Source organism: Leucopleurus acutus (assembly GCF_964270905.1).
Source record: "Leucopleurus acutus genome assembly, chromosome: 11".
NCBI lineage: Eukaryota > Metazoa > Chordata > Mammalia > Artiodactyla > Delphinidae > Leucopleurus > Leucopleurus acutus.
Window position 1 is genome coordinate 103,789,748 of NC_139152.1, and position 22,988 is coordinate 103,812,735.

Genomic DNA, 22,988 nt, shown 5'->3' on the forward strand with positions numbered 1-22,988 from the left:
GTGCTTCCTGCAGATAAGTGGGCTTCCGACAGCCCCTTCCTGCTCCCCCCTTCCCCTACCCCTCCCATCCTGCTCCAGCCCCTGGGGACCCTCAGCTCCCCCACTCAGGCCAGGCCAGTGGCCTTGGGAAGAGCCTGGACATCCTGGGGCCACATTTCTAGGCAGGCAGGGTCCACCCAGGCTCGGGAAGAAAGCAGGCCCAGACCACAGACAGCGCTGGAAACTCGGCTCTGCGGGGTCAGTGAAATCCTGGGAGGCAGAGATTTTTCCTGAAGGGGGGCCGGCTGGGCAGGGAGAGAGCCCGGTTTCCCTCAGGGGCCAGGGCTGGTCCTGGGGAAGAGGGCCACGGTCTGGGGTGACCAGAGGCTGTTGGGGGGGGGAGGGGGGTATTGCGGGGCTCTGTGGGGAGGAGGCTGTTCTTGGAGGGGGTGTCAAGCGCTGGTCCGTGTGGGGTAAGGCTGCTTCCAGGTTGTCATGGGGAGGGGTAGGGAGGCTTTCTGTGTGTGTGTGTGTGGGGGGGGGGAGGTTCATTCAAGTTTATTCCCGGGAGGCTCAGGGGACCCAGGGCTGCTCTTGGAGAAGGTAGGTGAGGCTGGGCTGTCTTCTGCCAGGGACCCGAAGGTGTCCTCATGCTGGGGTGTTCTGTGAAGGTCGGCCAGGGTGAGCGGCTGCGGGGGTCAGGGCCTGTTTCTGGGGAGGAGTCAGGCATGTTGGGGGAGTTCTGGGGGAGTCAAAAGCTGTTTCTCGGGAAATCAGGGCTATTTCGACGTCAAGGGGCCGCTCTTCGCTTTTAGGGACCTTGGGGGCACAGTGTTTCCCAGCACTGGGGTAGTTCTGTGAGGCTGATGAGTGTTGGTGGGACCTGGCCAGCTCCAGTGGGGCGGTGGCGCCTGAGCTAGTTTCTTTACTGCGCTCCCCTCTCCTCCGCCTACTCATCACCCCCTCCCGCGTTGCCACGACAACGCGTGAAACTAAAATTCACTTCCCGGTTGCAGGTGGAGGCTAGTGGCGCCCCCTCCCCTAAGCCCTTCCTCTCAGGTCGCGCCCCCATCTTGTCGTCGCTAAGGTGACTGGGAGGGCGTGACAGGCGTTGGAGCTAGGCGGACCAGGGGACCTGAGGAGGAGGGCAGAAGAGGCGGGCCTCAGAGTCCGGAGTGAACTCCCCAGCCTCGGCCAGGGGTGGGGGAGCCGGGAGCCGCGCGGCACACTGTTCGGCGTGGTCCTAAGGGTTAAGTTGTGAGGTTAATTGGTTCTGGCTGTGGGAGAAGTCCCGGCCCCTCCAGGTTTCCGAGGTCCCCACCGTCCCACCCCAGGACTGGGGCAGTGTTGGTCTCTGTCATCTCCTCCGGGGCTTGAGTGGGGTGGGGAGGGGAGGTCGGTAGGGTGGTAGAGAAGCTGCCACCCCCGGAAATTAATTTTCCTGTTTTTCTCTCCCCTTCCTGCCCTGCCTCTGGTCCCTGTGCCCAAGGCGGCCCCCACGCCAGGTCCAAGACCCCCTCCTCGCCGCATCTTCCCCTGTGGGCCACAGATGCTCTTCCGCAGCCGAACGGCGGCGCGGCCCTTGCTGCTCAGCTACTCTCCCCACACTGAGGCCTAGGACTCCCCACACCCCCGGCGCAGCCCCTAGGCCCCCGCCTTGCTGCGCGGCCCTCGTCCTTCGCACCAACCCCACCCCTCACCCCTCACCCCGGGACCCCGCAAAGTCCCCCTCGCCCTCGGCTGGCTCTGAGCCCTCCCGGCCCCCGCCTCCGGCGCAGCCCCCTTGCCACCCCCGCTTTCCTCGCCGCTCAGGCCCCCTCCCCCCGCCGCCCCCGCCCCCGGGGAAGGCAGGCGCCGAGCGGAGCCGGGGCCGATGCAGCTGAGCCGCGCCGCCGCCGCCGCCGCCGCCGCCGCCCCTGCGGAGCCCTCGGCGCCGCTGTCCCCCGTGCCGGCCCCGGCCCCCCCCGGCCCCCTCCCGCGCAGCGCGGCCGACGGGGCTCCGGTGGGGGGGCAGGGGGGGCCGGGGCGCCGCGAGGAGCCCCGGGGCGCCCAGCTCCCGGCCGCGAGCGGCCACGGCCGGGGCGCGGGGATGGACGGCCCCGGGGCCAGCGCCGTGATCGTGCGCGTCGGCATCCCGGACCTTCAGCAGACGGTGAGCCTCGCCGCCCGGATCCCGGCGGCACCCCCGCCCTCCTCTCCCAGCCCCCCACCCGCGCTCTCGGAGCCCTGCGCGGGAGACCCCAGGCCCGCCGCTACTCACCCCTCCCCCACCACCTCCGCCGGGACCCTCCCCACCTCCAGGGCGGGGGCGGGGCCTGGGGAAGCACCGCCCTCGGGGCGAGGCCTAGCCGGCGGGGCGCGGAGGCTCGGGGTCCGCGGCCTGGGCGCGCGGGGCCCGGGGACTCAGTACTCAGCGCCGCGCGGGGCCGATCGGCGCTCACGCTCCCGCTCCGCCGCAGAAGTGCCTGCGCCTGGACCCGGCCGCGCCGGTGTGGGCAGCCAAGCAGCGCGTGCTCTGCGCCCTCAACCACAGCCTCCAGGACGCGCTCAACTACGGGCTCTTTCAGCCGCCCTCCCGGGGCCGCGCGGGCAAGTTCCTGGACGAGGAGCGGCTCCTGCAGGAATACCCGCCCAACCTGGACACGCCCCTGCCCTACCTGGAGGTGAGCGGCGGCCGGGGGCGCGGCAGGGGGCGGGCTGAGAGCTCCGAGCTCCGGGACGGGAGCGGTCCCGGAGGGCGCGGCAGCGAGGGGCACGGACGCGGCGAGTTAGTGTGGAAGCGGCGGGCGGGGGGGTTGAGTTGTGTGTCTGGCGCGTGAGGTGTGAGCCGCGTGCCGTGCGTGCGGTCAGCGGCACGTGCGATGGGGTGTGAGCAGGCGTGAGTGCCCGGAGCGCTGTGTGGAGTAAGCCAGCCGTGGTCTGTGTGCATGTCGGTGTCAGCGTCTCCTCCTCCCCGCCCGTGAAGTTGTCCGAAGGGCGACCTAAGCTTCCTCGTTTGCTCACCCGTCCACGGTGTAAAGGCTGCTGAGCGCCCTGTGAGCCAAGGGGCCCCAGACCCACGGTTTGGAGGTGGGGGTGGCAAGTGCAATGAGCACTGAAGCCAAGAATTACGGTGGCAGAGCTCAGAGCCGGCTTGGCCTCCGTGGTGGCCCCGGCAAGTAGGAACAGTTCTTCCCAGAGAAGGCATGTCTCGGAAGGTCAGCCTGGAACCTGGTCTTGGAAGAGGACTGAGGTTTCCGGGGAATCCCGGGGATGGGAATGAGACAGAAAGGGCACTGCAGGCGGACAGCTGGGCGTCCATCACGCCTGACCTCTGTGTTGGTGGTGTCCATGGTAGTGTGCATGGCTTCGTGTGGCTGGCCGGCAGGGGTTTTGTGGCGGGGGGCGGGGTGGTGGTGGTGGCGAGCAGCGTGGGGCCCTAGCCGCACAGAAGTGGGCAGGACTCGGTTCTGTGCATACTTTCACTCACTCAGCCCAGGCGGACGCCTTTTTCTGCCTTGTCTTTACCTGAGCAGTTTCGATACAAGCGACGAGTTTATGCCCAGAACCTTATTGATGATAAGCAGTTTGCAAAGCTTCACACAAAGGTAAGGAGGCAGCCACAGGGAGTGGACTCCAAGGTCACCTTCTACACCCCCTCTGACCGCCGCCCCCCATGACCAGTGTTCACCCACCCCAGCCTTAACTGGGTTTTGTGGTGTCAAAAATGTTGTTTAAAAACTCCCTTCTTGAGGCCCTCCCCCTGTTCCCAGAGCCCCCCACCCGACCTTGGTTGGGGCTGACCAGTCAGTCCTGCCAGCGTTGGCTCAGTCTGCTTTCTCTTGTCGTTAGGGGCCCAGAGTGGGTGTTGGGGACGGCTAGAGGGCTGGGTGCAGACTCGGGGCACCATGGCTTTGGGGTGGTCGGTCTGGTGATGGGTTCTAGTGAGATCAGACTCTGGCTGACCCCTCTGGTGGGCCCCGGCTAAGGGGTGGAGTGCGATAGGGCACAGTGTCTTTGTGGGGGAGAAGTGAGCAGGCACCAGGTGTGGTTGTTGCGGGGAGCTGGGTAGGGGTGGGGAGAACAGGGAGCCCAGCACTTAGCAGTCATCCAGTGCTGGGCGCTTTAGGCATCTCATCAATTTGCTTCTGTGAGGGGCTGTTATTATCCCATTTCACAGATGAAGATACTGAGTCCCAGGGAAGTTAAGTGACTTACTTACAGCTCTGCATCCAGTGATGCTGGGGCTGAACCCAGATCTCTCTGACTCTGGGGCCCTGCCCCTAGGCATACTTGTGGAGTCTTTACTCCTCGATAATGTTGCTAGGAGGGTCTGACCCCAAGTGCTCTTTGGGGGGCACCTCCCTGTCTTCTCTGAATGTAGGAGGGGCAGGGTGGGTGCCGCGGCCCTTCCCACAGTCAGAGTCCCTGAGCTCCCACCCCAGGCTCCCCTGGGCCAATGGACATTTGCTTGCTGGACACTTCATTGACAGTCTCTGGAGCCTAAGAGAGGGATCTGAACATTCACCCCTGTGGCCCAGTGACCACGCTGTGATCCTGGAGCCTCCGTGCCAGACTTCTCTGCTACCCCAGGGCATGTGGCGGTCAGTAGCCATGACTCTGTGGCTGGGCAGAGACTCCCTCACTGGCCCCGGTGTGACCTATCACCCTGGGTTCCTCCTGTAGTTGCCCCTCCTCCAAAACTGTCCCCAGTGACCCACAGGACGCCAGTGACTCCTGACCTTCAGTGAGTCCCACTCGTTTTTAGGATGCGTTTCGATTCCTTACCACAGTCCCGTGTTTCTGCCTGCCTGGGCTCCAGCTGGCCCCCACCATCACACTGCCCCCCTCCCTCCCTGCCGGCTACAGCTGGGGTCTTTCCTGTCAGCCATGAGCATCATTCCTCCTTTCTCATTGCCTGACCCCCTGGAGGATGCTGCCTCCCATGGGGCTGGCCCTACGGCACCCTGTCTTATTTCTGATGCACTTCGTTTCTAGAGGGTCCGGGGCCTCTGGCCAGGGCACCTTGCCTTGTGCACGTGGCACTGTAGCACCAGCAGGAGCTCAGTGAGGCTTTGCTGGGTAAATTAGCGCACGACTCGGGGTATGAATGAAAGGCAGTCAAGGTCACGTGACAGGAGGGGGCACCTGGTGATGGGGGAGGGCCCCGGAGTTGGCAGTCTGCCATGGGGTGAGCTTGTGAAGAAAATGGGCTGGATAAGGAACAGGCTACCTTGAGAGTGATGGGGATGTGGGCTGCCCTGGGCTGGCTCCTGCCCACGTGGCCTCGGGCTCTTCCAGGCTGGACAGGTTGGGGCACCAGGAGCCAGGGAGAGAAGCCAGGGCAGGGGCTGAGGTTGGGGTAGGGAACTCACTCAGGGGGCGTGAGCGAGGGCAGCCTGGCCTTGTCGAGGGGCTGGCTGGGCTCAGGCTGACAGCTGTGTTGGGCTTGGGATGCAGGGAAGGACTTGGAGCAGGGTGTGGGTCCAGCTGAGCTGGGATCGGGGCCACAGCGGGAGTGCAGGGCTTAGGGTGACACGAGAGGAGTGACAAGGTCACGATGTAGGCTGATAGGTCAGACTGAGGGTGGGGTGGGGTGGTGCCCCACAGGTAATCTGAGGCTCCCTGGTGGAAGGTGGGTGATGGTCAGATGATGGTGGCCATGGTGTGGGCTGATCAGGATGGCTGGGTATTCCAGGCGAACCTGAAGAAGTTTATGGAATATGTCCAGCTGCACAACACGGAAAAGGTGGCACGCCTGCTGGACAAGGGGCTGGACCCCAATTTCCACGATCCTGACTCAGGAGGTGAGAAGCAGAGCAGGAAGGGGCATGGCCTTGGAATGGCCAGGACTATGACCTTCATCTATCCCTTGAACCCAGAGTGTCCTCTGAGCCTTGCGGCCCAGCTAGACGACGCCACAGACCTGCTGAAGGTGCTGAGAAACGGCGGTGCTCACCTGGACTTCCGCACCCGCGACGGGCTCACCGCTGTGCACTGTGCCACGCGCCAGCGGAATGCGGCGGCCTTGACGGTCAGTGCGGGCACAGCCCTGGCCTGGAGGGGCGTGTGGCCCAGTAGCGGGAGGAGGCTGGCCTGGCATGAATACTGAGGTTCTCGCTCTCAGACCCTGCTGGACCTGGGCGCTTCCCCCGACTACAAGGACAGCCGCGGCCTGACGCCTTTGTACCACAGCGCCCTGGGTGGGGGAGACGCCCTCTGCTGTGAGCTGCTTCTGCACGACCACGCTCGGCTGGGGACCGCCGACGAGAATGGCTGGCAGGAGGTCCACCAGGTGGGCGGGGAGCACGACGGCGGGGGTGTCCCCGGCTTTGTCTCTGGGGTTTGGGGCTTGGGCTCTGTCCAGGGGCCCAGCAGCACCTCTTTCCTCCCCAGGCCTGCCGCTTCGGGCACGTGCAGCACCTGGAGCACCTGCTGTTCTACGGAGCCAACATGGGGGCTCAGAACGCCTCGGGGAACACAGCCCTGCACATCTGTGCCCTCTACAACCAGGTGTGCCTGCGCCTGTGCACACGTGTGTGTACACACAGGTGATGCTGTGCAGTGACTACCTGTGTGTGCACGTCTGACCCTGTGTGTCGCGCCACAAGTGCGCGTTCTGCGTTCTGCAGTGAGCTGTGGCCTTGTAGACCTACGTGTGTATATCATTTCCCTGCACACACGTGTCATGTGTGTGTGTTCTGCACAACCAGGTGTGAATTGTGTGCACCTGGGCCCTCTGGGCCAGGTGGGACCTGCACGTGTACACCTGACCTGCTTGTCCCTGTGCTACAAATGTGTGCGCTGAACATGTAGGCGTGGGTATGTGTGCCCTGCACTCCGGTGTGCGCATGTGCTGTCGCCCAGTTGCAACCCCTACTCCGACCCTCCCACAGGAGAGCTGTGCCCGCGTCCTGCTTTTCCGTGGAGCCAATAAGGATGTCCGCAATTATAACAGCCAGACAGCCTTCCAGGTACACCAGTGTCTACAGGAGCATGAGGCTGCCCCAAGGCGTGTTTGTCTGTTTGTATGTGGCTTGGTCTCTCTAGACCTTGCTTTTTTTCCCTGTAGAGTAATAAGGGAGCTCTGACTCCAGGATCGCCCCAGGGTGGGACGGAGGAAGGGGGTGAGCCAGTGCAGTGCCCAGCTCGTGGTGGGGGTGTTCGTTGAGGGTGGTTCCCTTGGTCCCCCTTCCAGGAAGAGGAGAAGAGGGCTAGAGGGCCCTGGGGCCAAGGGAGAACAGTTGTGGGCCTGATCTACCAGAGACAGGTGGGGTGCAGAGGCCGAACCAGGGGCGAGAGGGGTGGTCCCAGATCCCGACTGAACTCAGGTCATGTTTCTGGGCCTTTTCTCTGGCCAGGTTTGGTTCTTAGCACCAGGATGACCCGACGGATGGGTCTCTGTGTGGCCTGGAGTTTGTGGGGGGAGTCGGGGACCACGTCATGGGGACTTCGGACACGGAGGGAGCTGGGACCCCACTCTCAGTGGGAGCAAGGGCCTTCATAGGAGACGTGGGAAGAGCAGGTGTGGCCACTGATTGTCTAGTCAAGGGGGCAGAGGCAGCAGTGGAGGGCTTTCTGGATGACGAGATGCAGGGGTGGGGGCACGGAGCAGAGAGGGTGACAGGAGTAAGGTAGTGGTGGGCCATGGCTGAGACAGAAAAGATGGTGTGTGGAGGGGCCCTTAAGAGAACAGGCAGAGTGGCCAGCACGTCCCAGCTTTAGCTCCGAGAGTCTCATGTCCCAGGAGACCACTCGGTCCCATGCAGACTGGGGTGGTGAGTTTAGGCAGGGGACAGCGTCCGAACCTGGGGCCCCCAGCTGAGGAAGACCCCACACAGGGGTCCGAGAAGGCGCCGCCGGGGCCCAGGGGAGGCGCGTTTGGGGCTGCTGAGCCTCCCTCCTGCCCCTCCCCTCCCGCAGGTGGCCATCATAGCAGGGAACTTTGAGCTTGCGGAGGTCATCAAGACTCACAAAGATTCGGATGTTGGTGAGTTCTGCCCACCCAGGTCCCTGCTGAATGTGCATTTGTGGGGGTCGTCGGGGCCCAGCAGTGCAAGGGTCAGTGGGGGTGTTACAAGGAAGCCCCCATACCCTGAGCCTTTTCCTCCAGTTCTTCCAGTACAACTGGGAGTGGTCCATTAGTGGCCCCTGCAGGTATGGGGAATGTGCTGAGGGAAGGGCCTGTGTAGGGTGGACAAAGGGTCAGGGTCAAGGTCATGGTTAGGTGAGGGCTGTGGATTGGGGTTAGAGTCAGGTCAGGGTCAAGGGTATGGTAATAATGGATAGGGCTGTGGGTTGGCGCCAGTGCTGGGTTTAGAGATCAACTTAGGTTGAAAGCAGGGTTGAAGTTAGGGTCAAGATTTGTTTTCCTGTTAGGTCGTGTGAAGGGCCAGCAGGGGACACGTGGCAGTGGACCCTCAGTGTTTCACTTCATCCTGGCACATAAAGCAGTTCAAGTGGCCCGTAGCAAGCCTCGACACATGTATGCACGCGCAAAGAAGTCAAAACCCAGTGGCGGGGATGCCCGTGGGAGAGGGTGGCAGCGGTCTCGGGTCGAGGGGCTCTGAGCCTTTGGCAGCCAGTGATTCAGGGGGAGCCCCGCATGTGCCCCAGAAGGAGAACCAGGGGGTGCCCTGTAGTCTGAACCTCAGGGCAGGAGGGCTCACATCGGGCCTGGGTCAGGGGGCACCCACTCCCCTGTCAGCCCTCCAAATCCTGCCGCCCCTCCCTGTGTGGGGTGGCTGGGGGGTGGGCCTCTCTTCCTGGAAAGTATATTTTCTGGCCAGGGGCTGCCCCTTCCAGCCCCCTAGCCATAGAGGGACTTCCTGCTCAGCTCCCTCTGTCCTTGGTGGACAAGGCTTTTCTGCCCACGGCTCTCTTTGGAACACAGACTCCCAGGCTCCCCTTTCTGCTGGGACTGCGATATCCCCATTTTTTTTTTTTTTTTTTTTTTTTGCGGTACGCGGGCCTCTCACTGTTGTGGCCTCTCCGGTTGCGGAGCACAGGCTCTGGATGCGCAGGCTCAGTGGCCATGGCTCACGGGCCCAGCCGCTCCGCGGCCTGTGGGATCTTCCCGGACTGGGGCACGAACCCATGTCCCCTGCATCGCAGGCGGACTCTCAACCACTGCGCCACCAGGGAAGCCTGATATCCCCATTTTTATCAAATTTAAAGTGACAGTGGACAGCAGAGGGCTAGAGCTGGTCTCAGGTTTTGAGTCCTTGTTCTAATGTGAGGTTATGGTCAGGCAGGGGTTAAGACGAAGGCCAAGTTCATGTTAAGAAGTCTTCCGATATAGAGTCTTCCCAGAACAGTCCTCCCCACAGTGAGGCTTGGTTAGGAGCCCCTTGTTCCCCAAGCAGGGTCAGCGGACTGTGACAGCGGGTAGGCTGCAGAATCAGTAGGCGTGTGTCGAGCACGTAACTGAGCTGATGAAGTGGTGTAGGCTTGGGGCCCAGGTTCTGCTTGGGAGAGAACTGTGATGAAGTTTGAGGTTTGAATTAGGGGTGAGAGACAGAGCAAGGGCTCCAGTTAGGGTCTGGTTGGGGCTGCTGCGTGTTTGGAGGTGTTTGTTAGCCTGGGAGAAGCCTGGTTTGTGGATGTGGGTTCCCTCTTCTGCTTGTGATGTCACCTTGGGAAAGCTTCTTGGGACCTCTGTGCCTCAGTTCCTTTCAGTAAAATATGGTTATTTGCAACCCCTTCCCCCTCTGACCTCATGTGGGATTCGATTCCGTGGGTCTGGACTCTGGCAGGTGGCCTTGAGGGTGGGGGCCAGGCCACGGTCCAGGCTGAGAGTCAGGCAGGCCTCAGCTGCCCCTCTTCTTTGGACAGACATGCCAGGGCTCCTGGGGTCACCATTATCTTTCTGTCTGCCTGATCCAGAGTGAGCTCACCCGGCTGGGGTTAGGCATTTGTCGCTGAGCTGAGAGGTCCATATCAGTTAGTCCCATTGTGGGCATCAGCTCTGCCGGCCATGTACCCTTACCTGCTCAGGTGTCACACATACACTCAGAAGACGCAGCCAGGTGTTCATGAGTATTTATGATAAACCCTGTTATTTTAATTCACTGTTTTAACAACCCCCCAATGAGTGATTGTTGTTAGTCCATTCTTACAGAGGAGGAAACTGAGGCACAGAAGGGTTAATGGCAAAGCCTGTCTTCAGTCCTGAGCAATCCAGGGATCCATCCTTGTTACCCCACTCCCTCTGCTCACACTCCCTCCATGAGTCAGTTGTCATGTCCCACCCCAGCTTGGGGACCCGGGTGGGACCTGCACACAGAGGAGGAGCGGCAGGGAGGCTTTGCCCAGTCATCCTTCCTTTTCCTCAGGCACGAAGCCCACCTGGAGGGATCTGGTAGGCTGAGACCTGTCACCCTTCCCGGGACAGGTCACCTGGAAGCCTCTTGGCAGCCTCACCTTCCTCCTCTAGACTGACCAGCTGGAAGCAGGGATCCTACCTGGGAGCAGCCACCTCTGCTTCCTCACCTGTTGCCTTGGGCTACCTCTGGGTCCACAGGCTCTCCCACCCTCTCTTGTGTGTACACTTTCAAGTACACTTCTCTCTGACTTGCTCTCCCAGAGTGCTTTTGAAGAGTGCCCTAGGGAGGTGCTTCTCACTTAGCAATGTACATTTGAGTCACCCAGGGATCTAGTTAAATGTAGATTCTGACTCAGAGGGTCTGGGTGGAGCCTGAGATTCTGCATTTCTAAAAGCTGGAGGTGAGGCCCAAGGCCCACACTTTGTATAACAGGAGTCTAGAATAGGGCTTGGCAAACAATGCCCCCAGGCCAAATCCAGCCCACCGTCAAAATCAGATTCATGTAACATAAAATTAACTATTTTAAATGGAATAATTCAGTGGTATTTAGTACATTCACAACCAACTGTATTGAATTCCAAAACATTTTCATCCTCCCAAATGGAAACAACATATATATTAAGCAACTATTCCACATTCCCCTCTCCCTCAACCCCTGTCAACTATTAACATACTTTCTGTCTGTAGAGATTTACCTATTCTGGATATTTCATTTAAGTGGAATGACCCTTAGTATTTGGCTTCCTTGTTTTCAAGCTTTATCCATATTGTAGGATGTATCACTACTTCATTCCTTTTTATGGCTGAATAATATTCCATTGTTTGTATATGTGACATTTTGTTTATCCATTCATCCTTTGATGGACACTTGGGCTGTTTCCACCCTTTGGCTATTGTGAATATTGCTGCTACGAAGATGTGTGAAATGTATTTGCTTGAAAACCTGTTTTCAATTATTTTGGGTGTACACTTAGGAGTGGAATTGCTGGGTCATATGATAATTCTATATTTAATTTTTCGAGGAACTACCAAATTGTTTTTCACCATTTTACATTCCCCCAGCAATGCATGAGGGTTCCAAATTCTTCAAATCCTCACCACCACTTGTTAGTACCTTTAAAAGAATATTTTTTATTAAAAAAATTTTTTTATTATAGCCATTCTAGTCTAAGTGAAGTGGTATCTCATTGTGGTTTTGATTTGCATTTCCCTAATGGTTGTTGATGCATCTTTTCATGTGCTTGTTGGCTGTTTGTACATCTTTTTTGGAGAAATGTCAGGAGAAATGTTGCTCATTTTTATTTATTTTTAAAAATATTTATTTATTTATTTCGGCTTTGCCGGGTCTTAGTTGCAGCATGCGGGATCTTTTAGGTGCGGCATGAGGGCTTCTTAGTTGCGGCATGCATGTGGGACCTAGTTCCCCTACCGGGGATAGAACCTGGGCCCCCTGCATTGGGAGCACAGAGTCTTACCCACTGAACCACCAGGGAAGTCCCTTTGCTCATTTTAAAATTGCTCATAGAATAAGTTAGGAAGTGTTCCTACCTCTTCCATTTTTTGGGAAGAATTTGAGAAGGATTTTGCTAATTCTTCTTTAAATGTTTGGTGGAATTCATTAGCGATGCCATTTCATGCTGGATTTTTCTTTGTTGGGAGATTTGTGATTACTGATCCAATCTCCTTGCTTTTTATGGGTCTGTTTAGATTTTCTATTTCTTCTTGAGTCAGTTTTGGTAATTTATGTTTTTCTAGAATTTGTCCATCTAGTTTATCTACTTTGTTGACATACAATTATTCATTGTATTCTCTTATATTTCTTTTTACTTGTATAAGATTGGCAGTAATACCCCAATTTTCATTTCTGATTTCAGTTATTTGTGTCCCCCTTCTCTTTTGTTTCTTAGTCAGTCTAGCTAAAGTTTTGTCAATTTTGTTGATATTTTCAAAGAAACAACTTTTGGTGTCATTGATTCTCTGTATTTCTATTCTCTATTTTGTTTATCTCAAGTAAGTTTTATTATTTCCTTCCTCTGCTAGCTTTGGGTTTGGTTTGCTTCTCTTTTTCTAGTTCCTTAAATAGGTTATTGATTTGAGACCTTTATCCCTTTTTAATGTAGGTGCTTACAGCTATAAATTTACCTTTTAGTACTGCTTTTACTGCATCCTGTAAGTTTTGGTATGTTGTATTTTTGTTTTTCTTTTCTCAAAGTGTTTTCAATTTTCCTTATGATTTCTGTTTTGACACATTGTTTAAGAGTGTTGTTTAATTTTTCACATATTTGGGAATTTTCCAGGTTTTTTTTCCTGTTCTTAATTTCTAGCTTCATTCCATTGTCATTGCAGAAGATACTTTGTATGATTTCAGTCTTTTTAAATTTATTGACACTTTTTTGGTGACCTCATTAATGATCTATCTCGGAGAATGTTCCATGTGCACTTGAGAATAATGTGTATTCTGCTCTTGTTCTGTGGAGTGTCCTATATATATATATATATATATATATATATATATATATATATATATATATATATATATATATATGTTAGGTCTAATTGGTTCAAGTCTTCTATGTCCTTATTGATCTTGTCTTTAGATGTTCTATTCATTATTGAAGGTGGGGTGTTAAAGTCTTAAATATTATTGTAGAACTGTCTATTTCTCCAAAGATATCAGTGTTTGTTTCATATATTTTGATGCTTTGTTGTATATGTATTAATAATTGTTAATCTATTTGATGAATTGACACTTTTATCAATATATAATGTTCTCTGTCTCTTGTAACACTTTTTATCTTTTAAGTCTATTTTGTCCGATATTAATGTAGCTACTTAGCTCTCTTTTGGTTACTATTTACATGAAATATCTTCCATTATCCTTTTATTTTAAGCCTACTTGTGTCTCTGGATCTGAAGTGATTCTTTTGTAAATAGTACATAGTTGGATCATGTTTTTAAACTCATCATCTGCTATTTAAATAAAGTTTTATTAGAACTCAGCCACACCCATCTGCTTATACATCATTTGAGGCTGTTTTCATGCCGCAGTGGCCGTGCTGAGTCCTTACAACAGAGACTGTATGGCTTGCAAAGCCTGAAATGGTTACTATCTGATTCATTACAGATGTTTGCCAACCCCCGGTCTAGAACATCTTTTACAGTTTCTCTGGTTATGGTCAACTGCAAACAGTTCTATACAGTGGTAGTCTGGTGAGATTTGTCACATGTGGCCGGTTTTGTCTCTCTGGAAGCCTGTGAAAAAGGCAGTTCCAAGACCTCATTTGGCTGAGAGGAAGGGCAGGCTTTTACCCCTGAAGGTAGAGGTAGAGGCAGTTTGGTATGTGTCCCTCCTGGCATCATAGTTTCAGTCATGGGGTGACCAGCTGTCCTGGTTTGCCGGGACTGAGGCAGTTCCTGGGACATAGGATTCTACTTCTAAAATCTGGAAATACCAGGCAAACCAGGACAAGTTGGTCACCCTTTCTGGCTGCCCAGAGTCTCACCTGTCCCCCCTACCCCCTCCCAGTACCATTCAGGGAAACCCCCAGCTATGCGAAGCGGCGGCGGCTGGCTGGCCCTAGCGGCCTTGCCTCTCCTCGGCCCCTGCAGCGCTCGGCCAGCGACATCAACCTGAAGGGTGAGGGGCAGCCAGCAGCTTCTCCTGGACCTTCACTGCGAAGCCTCCCCCACCAGCTGCTGCTCCAGCGGCTGCAGGAGGAGAAAGACCGGGACCGGGATGGTGACCAGCAGAGTGACGGCAGTGGCCCCGCAGCAGGCAGGGGCAGCCAGAGTAAGATCAGGTATGTGGGGGCCGGGACCTGAGCCTGGAGGAGCCAGCATTAGCGGGGCAGGGAGGGGCCTGTTGGTGCCTGGCACCTCTGCAGTGATGAGCTGAGGCTTTGGGTCGGCGGGGGGGTCTCTTTGGATGGGAAAGGGAAGAAGGTGAGGTCCTGTGGCCTGGGGCAGGCGCCCCCGTGCTGATCCCTGGCTGGAGCTGGACTTGTCCCGAAGGCAGTGGGCAGCTGAGGGAGAATGTTGTGGGGAGAGGGTCTGGTCAGACCTGTGGTTTAGAAAGGTTCCTGCAGTGCCAGGGAGGAGGATGAGGGCTGGGATGAGGCAGGGCTGGGTGACGTGTGGCAAGAGGTCAGGGACTGGAGCTTGCTTTCCATGAGGGCTCAAAATCTATGGGTGGACCCTAGCCCTGTTCCCAAGGGGGGAGTCTTCATCCCAAGACTCCGTCTTGGTGTTTCCCCAGCCCCTCTGGCCCTGTATAGCCACAGGACCCCATGGCTCTTCTCTTTATCCCTCACCATGAGTGCTGGGACCCTGAGAACCAAGGACGTCTGAAGGACTTGGCATTCCTAGAACTTAGAGCAAAAAGCCTGGGCGGGAGCCTCACCAGACTCTGTGGGCTGGAGCCCCTGAGCTGAGCAGTGGGGAGTGGAAGGTAGAAACTGGCTCTGCAGACAGATGGATGGGCTCCAGTGCAGTCCTTGCATCTGCCTCCCGTGTGGCCTTGTGCGGATTAGCCAACCACTCTGTGCCTGCCTTTCTCATCAGTAAGGTAGGCTAATCCTACCCAAAGATTTCCTTTGGGAAGCCTTCTGGAGCCTGGGCAGTGAGGGCTCCCTACTGGGACCCCCTGGCCCACAGCAGTGGCCTGCTGCTGCTGATTAAGGCCTCTCTCCTCCCTGCACCTTGAGGGCAGGAGCTGTCTTTCTCATTTCCCACAGTTGCTCCAGAGCCAGTCACATAGAAGGTGCTCGGCTGACATGTTGACTGAAAGAGTTACATAAATAGCACTTTGTTTTCACAGTGACAGCTGGGCTCAGCAGCGTAGTGTTGACCGTGTATGAGGCTGTGCTGTATTTTGCAGATGAGGGTCCTAACTCTCAGGTGGGGTAAATGACTTGCCCAAAGTCACAGAGCTGGGAAGCAGCTTAACTTGTCCCCAGGTAGACCTGATTCCCAAACTTCCTGAGCCTGAGCGTTCAGCAGAGGGGTGCAGCAGGAGCTTATAAAAGCCATTTCTTCCTCTGCTGTCGTCCCTGCTCATATAGCCTCGACCTGTGATGTCCCTACCCAGACTGCAAGGCTACCTGTCCTGCCCCAAACCACCTCAGTTCTCCCCCAAAACTTTTGCATGGCCCAGTGGCTAAAAGAACAAACTTTGGGGTGTTTCAGTTTTGCAGATGGGCTGCTCCTGAGCTGGAGCTGTGTGGAAGCCCTGCTTTCATGCAGTTTTCGTATATTCGGTCATTCTTTTAGCAAACACAAGCTAAGACCTGCTCTGTGGGGAGAACAGAATTATTGTAGCTTTCTTTCCAGCAAACATTTAGTAGGTGCCTAGAGTGCCGGATGTGGTGGGGGGCTAAGGACGAAGCAGCAGCTGGGGGGGAGCGATCCAGGTAATTTTTATTGGAGGTAAGGGAGTCCCCCAGTGAGTGGCCAGGAGGGGGCTGAGGAAGTTTGGTGCACCCTGGAGGGAGAGGGCCTCAGGGGGAGAGATCACGTTTGGTGGAAGGAGAGAAGGTAGACGGCTGAGTTTGAGCTGCTGTTGTGGGGTGGTGGGTAGAGGTGGCCGAGGTGGCAGTTTCCCCCTGGCTCCCCCTGTTGGCAAAGCCTGGCATGAAATGTAGTCGCAGAGTCCCCACCACCATCACAGAGCCGGACAGAGAAAGGTGCATTCGGAGCTGAGAGACAGTAACTTAACAGTTGGCCGGAGGAGGAGCATTAGGATAGCTGAGGTGTTGGGGACAGCCTTATGAGCGGCCGCGGGAGGGAAAAGAAGGTACCCAGCCTTGTTACTGAAGTGTAGCTAATTCTCGTCCCAGAGAGCCTGGCTATCGGCGGAGAACGTGGACCTGGTCGGCCTAGGTGCCAGGGAGCCAGTGCAGGCCGTTGAGCAGGGCAGAGGCGTAGGGCCGAGGCCTCAGGCTCGGTGCCCAGATCGGGGGAGTGGTCCGGGCAAGGCGGTCAGCCTGGAGAGGGCATGAACATCCGAGGCAGATGTCCAGGAGAAGACCCAGGTCGGGAGGGGGATTCTGGCGCCCAGCACACGCAGCGGTCAGGGTGTGAGGAGGCCAAGGCCCGAGCTGGAGGGTGCGGACGCGGACCCGCTGGGGGAGCCCCTCCTGGCGGCGAGGCGGACCTTCACGGAGGCGCTTCCCTCCTGTCCGAAGCCTCCAGTCCCTCCCCAGCTCCCACCCAACCGGTCCCGCCTCCCCCGTCCCCGCGCTCCTCCGTCGGACTGACCCCTCCCCCACCTTCCCCTCTGGGACCGTAGTCCCCCTCGGCCCCTCGGCCTCTCCCGCGTCGGGGCCGCGGCGACCGGGCCGCAGGGGGGAGAGGAGGGAGCCCGGCCCGCCGCCCGCAGAGGGAGGAGCCGGGCCGCGGAGGAGGCGGGGCGCGCGGAGCGGCCGTGGCATGGAGCGAGCCCGGCGCGCCCGGGAGCGCAGCCCCGCGGCCCCGGAGCCCTGAGCGGGCGCGGCTCGTGCGCTGGCGGGAGCGGGCCGGGCGCGGCGGCGCGGCCCATGGAGCGGCCCCGGGCCGGGCCCCCGGCGGGCGGGCGGGCGGCCGCGGCGGGCGGCGGGCGGCGGGCGCTGCGGCGGCGGCTGCGGTGAGGCCGGCGGCGGGGCCGGGCCGCGCGCCATGGAGGCCCCGGGCGCCGGCTTCGCGTGCCCGCTGCCCCCCGGCATCGCGTCCGTCACCTACGTGTTCGTCTACAGCCCGAGCGGTCCCGGCGGCCCCGGCGGCCCCGGTCCCGTGCCCGGCCCTGGCCCGGCGCCCCCCGCGGCCCCCGCGCCGCCGCCCCGGGGCCCGAAGCGGAAACTTTACAGCGCTGTCCCCGGCCGCAAGTTCATCGCCGTGAAGGCGCACAGCCCGCAGGGCGAGGGCGAGATCCCGCTGCACCGCGGCGAGGCCGTGAAGGGTGAGGGGGCGCGGGGGGCGCGGTCGCGGGGGGGCGCGGCGCGGGGCCTCCTGGGGTTCGCGGGCGCCACTCTGGGGTGCCCGGCCCGGCTTCCCGGCGACCGTGGAGGGGCTGATGCCATTTTGGGTGTCTGTTATTAGGGGTGTCCCTGGGAACTCTGAGTCGCCGTGGTCATTATGGGTTGCATCTGCCACTGGGGATTCCTTGTGTCGCTGTGAAGGGCTCTGTCAGGGAGGGGTGTCTGTCTTTATGGGGTTCCTGTCGTGGGTCCCTCTCCATCCTCTGTCATTTTGGGTTTTCCGTGTCACAACAGAAGCTCTCTCTCTCTCTCTCTCGTCATGGGGGTGTTTCTGTGTCATGCTCGGGGCTGGTGGTGGTGGGGTTCTCTGTGTTCGTAGGACCTTATCCTATTACAGAGCTTCCTTGAATTATGGGGTTCCTGTGTCACTTCTGGGACTTTTTTCATTGGAAACGCTTGTGATATGTGGGAATTCTCTGCCATTCTGGGGGTATCTGTGACAGTTAATGTGGGTGTCTGTGATGAGGGGGTCCTGTGCCATGACAAGCTCCTTGCATTACGAGGGTCTCTGTCATCACTGGGGTCCTCACCTCATGAGCGCTCTCTGCCCGTGGAGCCTAAGAAAGACACAGTTGCGAGGGTCAGCTCTCCATGGCCCATCATGTGGCCTAATCCCCTGGCCGCAGCACAATGACCCTGAGCTCTTGGCCGTGACCCCTGGGGTGGGCGACAGAGCAAGGTTGGTTGGGGGTTGGTTGAAGAGATGGGAGGAGAGGGGTCAGCTGGGAGGGCAGGAGTAGGATTGTGGCCCCTGCCTCTGCCTCCTGTCCCCCCCTCGAGTGTGTCCATCTGTGCGTCGCTCTGTCCCCCACATGCCCATCCTGTGCTGTGCCCATCTGTTCTTTTCTGTCTTCTGTGTGGATCCCAAAATTTTCCCAGGGAAAAAGACAGGAGGATGAAGGAAGGGACGGGAAGGGAAGGAGAGACGTGAAGGGTGGGTGGGCAGAGCCTGAGCCCGAGGAGGTGGAGGTGGGGCTGGTGGTGCTGGTGGGAGAGGTGTGGCCCTCCGGCCGCCCTCCTCCGCCCTGACAGCCCGTCTGGCTTCTGTCCCTCCAGTGCTCAGCATTGGGGAGGGCGGTTTTTGGGAGGGGACCGTGAAAGGCCGCACAGGCTGGTTCCCGGCTGACTGCGTGGAGGAGGTGCAGATGAGACAGTATGACACGCGGCACGGTGAGTGACCCCTACGTCCCCTGGGTGGCCCCTGAGGGTGCCGCCCCTTCCAGCTTCCCGTTGGTCTTGCTTGGAGGCAGATCCTCATTGTATACACAGAGAAAAGACTAGAACAAACTCAAACACACGTTCGAAGTAGGTGCAAACTCGTGTACATGACAGACACGGCACGCGTTCACCCCATAATTACTTACCAACACACACGTGTGCATCTGGATCCTGGACAGCTGTGGAGACATGTGTGACGTGCGCGCCCATGGGACGCACACGTATGAACGTGCACCAGTCTGTGATCCCACATGTGGCTCTCAGTGACCACAACCCTTCCCAGACATGGTTCTCACAGAAATGCTGGGTGCTTGGAGTGTGTGATTGCCGTGTGGCTGGCAGACAAGTAAAGAGGTCAGTATGAGAAAAGAGGCATCTTTCCAAAGTGGACAGATTGTCCAAGTGGGCAATGCCGGGAGGCCTGGGCCAGCCAAAAGGAAATGAGGCCAGTTGGGCCCAGAGGGGCTGTCATGGGTGCCCTGGGGCCAGGATGGTCTGAGGGCAGCAGGTGGGGGATGGCTGCATCCTTAGCCTGCAGGAAGGACGTGAGGGCAAAGGCCGTGGCTCCTGGGGCTGGTGAGCTGCCTCGGTTCAACCCTGCTCACCACCTGAACCTCCAGGAAGGACCCTTCTGGGAGTTGGGATCTGAGGTGGTCCTGCCGGTGGAAAGGAGTGGCTGGTCCTTTCAAGACCCCAGCCAGGGCTGACTGCGCACCCAGGAGGCCCCTCGACCCGCAGGTGTTATTTCTGGCCCCGAGAGCTGGTGGGACAAGGGAGCCCCCTCCTGAATGGTGGCTAGGTGGTGGTCACTAGTGGTGTGTCTGGACCCAGGGTGCATTCCTCTGTCTTTCTGCACATGAAGGGCTCAGAGCCAGGGTTGCTGTGCTCCCTTATCCTGGGTTGCGGGTTTCCCCAGGGGAGCCCACCCCTGTGTGGCCTGGACCCCTGCCCTGGGTGGAGCGTGGCAGAGCCCAGGGAAGCAGGAGTGTGGCCGCTGACCCACTCCTGAGCAGGAACCTTTATTATAAATTATTTATTTATTTTTATTGGAGTATAATTGCTTCACAGTGGAGCCTTTACTCTCATACCTGGCTGTTCACACCGCCTCACCCTGACGGCTCTCCTTGCGGCTGGGAGCCTGGGAGGGACACGACATCCTGTATTCTGCCCATCGTGGGCAGGTGGGGTGGTATGTTGAGGTGGGGAGTGGTTTCGGAAGTTTGGGCTCTGGTGCCAACTGGACAGGAGAGGGGAGGGGAAGGAGGGGCCTCGAGACCTGCGTAGGGAGTGGGTCCTGTGCGCCCCTATAGGGTGGGCAATGAAGGTTCTGGTCTGAGAACTCTGTGGGTGCAGGGGCAGTTGGAGCTGAATCTGAGGCTGGGGAGGAAGGAAGGGAGGTCTGGACTGGAGTTGGAATTTGAGAACAGCCCATGTTTGTTAGGTGTTTGACGTGCGCTGGACCCTGTGTTGGGAGCTGGGGTCACAGGGGCTGGCTCTCTGCCTAGCGAGGGGCAGGCGGGCACACTGCATGGCTGTGACAGGCGTGAGCACAGGGGCCTCCCTGGGTCGGTCTGAAGGAGTCCGGGGGCCTTTAAAGCAGAGGTGTTGTTTGAGCTAAGCCTTGAAGGATCGCTAGGACCATCTAGGTGGTCAGCATGGTGGGGGTGGGGGCAGAGCCTGTTGGCCAGGGCACGGCCTGTTGGCCAGGGCACGGCATGGCCTTCTAGACCTACACGTGCTGGCACCCCGTGTGCTCCAAGCAGTGTCAGGATGCCTGGCTGGGTTTTAAGCTCTCTTACATCTAAGAGTTCACTGACTCGTCCCAGCGTTCCTGAGAGGTGGGGACAGTTGTTGTTAGTTCATCTCTAGGAGGGTTCTGTCCCGCAGCCCAAGGAGCAGTCTTGTTTGCAGTGTAGGCAGTGGGCTGCAGGGTCTGTGCTGTAGCTGCCACGCTTCATGGGCTCCGGCTGAGCGAACCTGTGTGTTGAGGGGCGGGTGGCAGGGCTGCAGTGGGGAGTGTGAGGGCTGGTCCCGCGTCCTGGGACCAGGGGCTAAAGTTTGTGGCGGTGTCGCAGGAGGAGTCTGGGGGGCGCTGTCCTGATCGTCCTGGTCATTTAGGATTAGGGTGATGGCCCAGGCAGGGCAAAGCAGGGAGACGGAGACGGGATGGGCAGGGCTGGACTGGAGTCATAGAGAAGGGAGACGACACAGAGCAACCTGTTGAAGGAGCTATAGGCCTCCGGGCAGTGGTGGGGCTCCTAGACAGGGGTGGCTCTGGGATTTGTCATCTGAAAGTGTCAGAAGGTACCTGGGTAGATGGGAGCGTTTCATGGACGGGCAGGGAGACAGGCCTGCGGGGGCTGCCTGCTGGGAGGGGGTGGGAATAACCTCTGTCCTTACCTGCAGGCCCGGCCGCCAGCTGCTCTGGGCAGAGTCTCTGATCTGGGACCCAGGGGCTGAGTTCTGCCAGAGGCGAGAGGGCAGCCCAGGAACAGGAACCTGCTTCCAACAGGCCCAGATCCAAAGAAAGATCTGTTTCTGAGACTGGAGCAGGGACAGAGAAGGGACTTAGAGGCCAAGGAGGGGATACTGCCAACACGTGTGGGCCAGGCCGATGCCCTGGGTCAGCAGAGAGCAAGGCTCCCACGGCACCCATCTGGGTGAAAGCAGCAGTTGCAAGCAGGGAGAGTTGAGCTGTGAGGGGAGGGAGTGGGGAGGCGGCCCTGGGCATCCGGGAGGCTGGCATAGAACACCAAAGCTATGGCTCTGGCTGGCATCCTCCCTCCTCCCCCTTTCTTTCCAGTACTGGGGGTGGGGGGGCATGCTGTGTGTTTTCATTTGCGTTATGTAATAATTTGTGTTTGGTCGATAAATATAAAAATAGGAGTCCAGTGATCTGCAGAGGGTCATTTTTGGGGGAGGAGTCCTTCTGCAGGCAGGCACTGTGAACGTTTCCGAAGTTGGGTCAGCGTGGAGAAGGGTGTGGTGGAGGTGAGGAGAGGCCTGGCCTGCTCTGGCTTTGGGGACGGCAGGGTGGTGGGTGCAGGTGTGCTGCAGAGGGAGGAGAGGGTGTGAGCACTGGGGACGGTGCCAGTGAGATCAGACTATAGGCCATCAGAACCTAGGGGGCCCCTCCAAGGTGAACCTAGGGGGCCCCTCCAAGGTGAACCTAGGGGGCCCCTCCAAGGTGAATTTTCCTGCTTTATAAGGAGAGGGCCAAAAGGGACTGTCGAACATACTGAGAATCACACAAGTTAGTGGCAGGGTTCTGAAATCCAGATCAATACTTTTCCTGATACCTGTGTCTTCTGATGTTAACAGGAGCTCTTCTTTCCATCCAGCCACTGCTCCATCTACTCTTTTTTTAAAATTTTTTAATTTTTGGCTGCGTTGCGTCTTCGTTGCTGCACTCAGGCTTCCTCTAGTTCCGGCGAGCAGGGGCTACTCTTTGTTGAGGTGCACGGGCTTCTCGTTGCGGTGGCTTCTCTTGTTGCGGAGCGTGGGCTCTAGGCACGTGGGCTTCAGTAGTTGCAGCATGTGAGCTCAGTAGTTGCGGCGCATGGGCTCTAGGGCACGCAGGCTTCAGTAGTGTGGCTCGCGGGCTCAGTAGTTGTGGCTCATGGGCCCTAGAGCACAGGCTCAGTAGTTACGGCGCACAGGCTTAGTTGCTCTGCAGCATGTGGGATCTTCCTGGGCCAGGGATCGAACCTGTGTCCCCTGCGTTGGCAGGTGGATTCTTAACCACTGCTCCACCAGGGAAGTCCCTCCGTCTACTATTTTTTTAAAATTTTTAAAAAATTAATTAATTAAGTTTTGGCTGTGCTGGGTCTTTGTTGCTGCGCGCGGGCTTTCTCTAGTTGCGGCGAGCGGGGACTACTCTTCGTTGCAGTGTGCGGGCTTCTCATCACGGTGGCTTCTCTTATTGTGGAGCACGGGCTCTAGGCTTCAGTAGTTGTGGCTCGCGGGCTCTAGAGCTCAGGCTCAGTAGTTGTGGCGCATGGGCTTAGTTGCTTCGCGGCATGTGGGATCTTCCCAGACCAGGGATCGAACCCGTGTCCCCTGCATTGGCACGCGGATTCTTAACCACTGTGCCACCAGGGAAGTCCCCTCTGTCTACTCTTACATCCATCTATGCTTTCACTCACCCACCCATCCTGTCATCCATCAAGCCACCTAGCAGACCCAGTCCACCCATCCCCTCCTTCCATCCATCCCCCCACCTCCCTACCCTTCTCTCTTTCCCTCCATCCACTTATATATACATTTACCTTTTGATCCATCCTTCTGTCTACCTCTTGTTCCATCCATCCTTCCATCCATCCACCCACCCCCCCCACCCAGCCAGTTGTCCACCTGTCTGTCCTTCCAGTTGGCATTTGGAACGCCTGTTGTGTGCCAGGTGCTGTGCTTGGTGCTAGGATCACAGAAACAACTGCGACATGGTCCTTACCCTCAGGAGCTTACAGTTAGTGGAGAC

The 22,988-nt window shown here is 57.8% G+C and overlaps 1 protein-coding gene across 1 annotated transcript in view; it reads left to right on the forward strand.

Moving 5' to 3' along the window:
• Positions 1 to 1,852: 1,852 nt before the first annotated feature.
• SHANK3 (SH3 and multiple ankyrin repeat domains 3) overlaps positions 1,853 to 22,988 on the forward strand; it is a gene marked incomplete at both ends in the record, with an annotated part of 48,596 nt that continues 27,460 nt past the window's right edge. Inside the window, 12 exons of the mRNA XM_082849479.1 lie at positions 1,853 to 2,131; positions 2,439 to 2,642; positions 3,495 to 3,566; positions 5,657 to 5,765; positions 5,841 to 5,992; positions 6,086 to 6,253; positions 6,355 to 6,471; positions 6,855 to 6,932; positions 7,882 to 7,948; positions 13,810 to 14,083; positions 17,012 to 17,214; positions 18,350 to 18,463. Coding sequence (XP_082705605.1) covers positions 1,853 to 2,131; positions 2,439 to 2,642; positions 3,495 to 3,566; positions 5,657 to 5,765; positions 5,841 to 5,992; positions 6,086 to 6,253; positions 6,355 to 6,471; positions 6,855 to 6,932; positions 7,882 to 7,948; positions 13,810 to 14,083; positions 17,012 to 17,214; positions 18,350 to 18,463 — 1,837 coding nt within the window. The remainder of the gene's footprint in view (positions 2,132 to 2,438; positions 2,643 to 3,494; positions 3,567 to 5,656; positions 5,766 to 5,840; positions 5,993 to 6,085; positions 6,254 to 6,354; positions 6,472 to 6,854; positions 6,933 to 7,881; positions 7,949 to 13,809; positions 14,084 to 17,011; positions 17,215 to 18,349; positions 18,464 to 22,988) is intronic.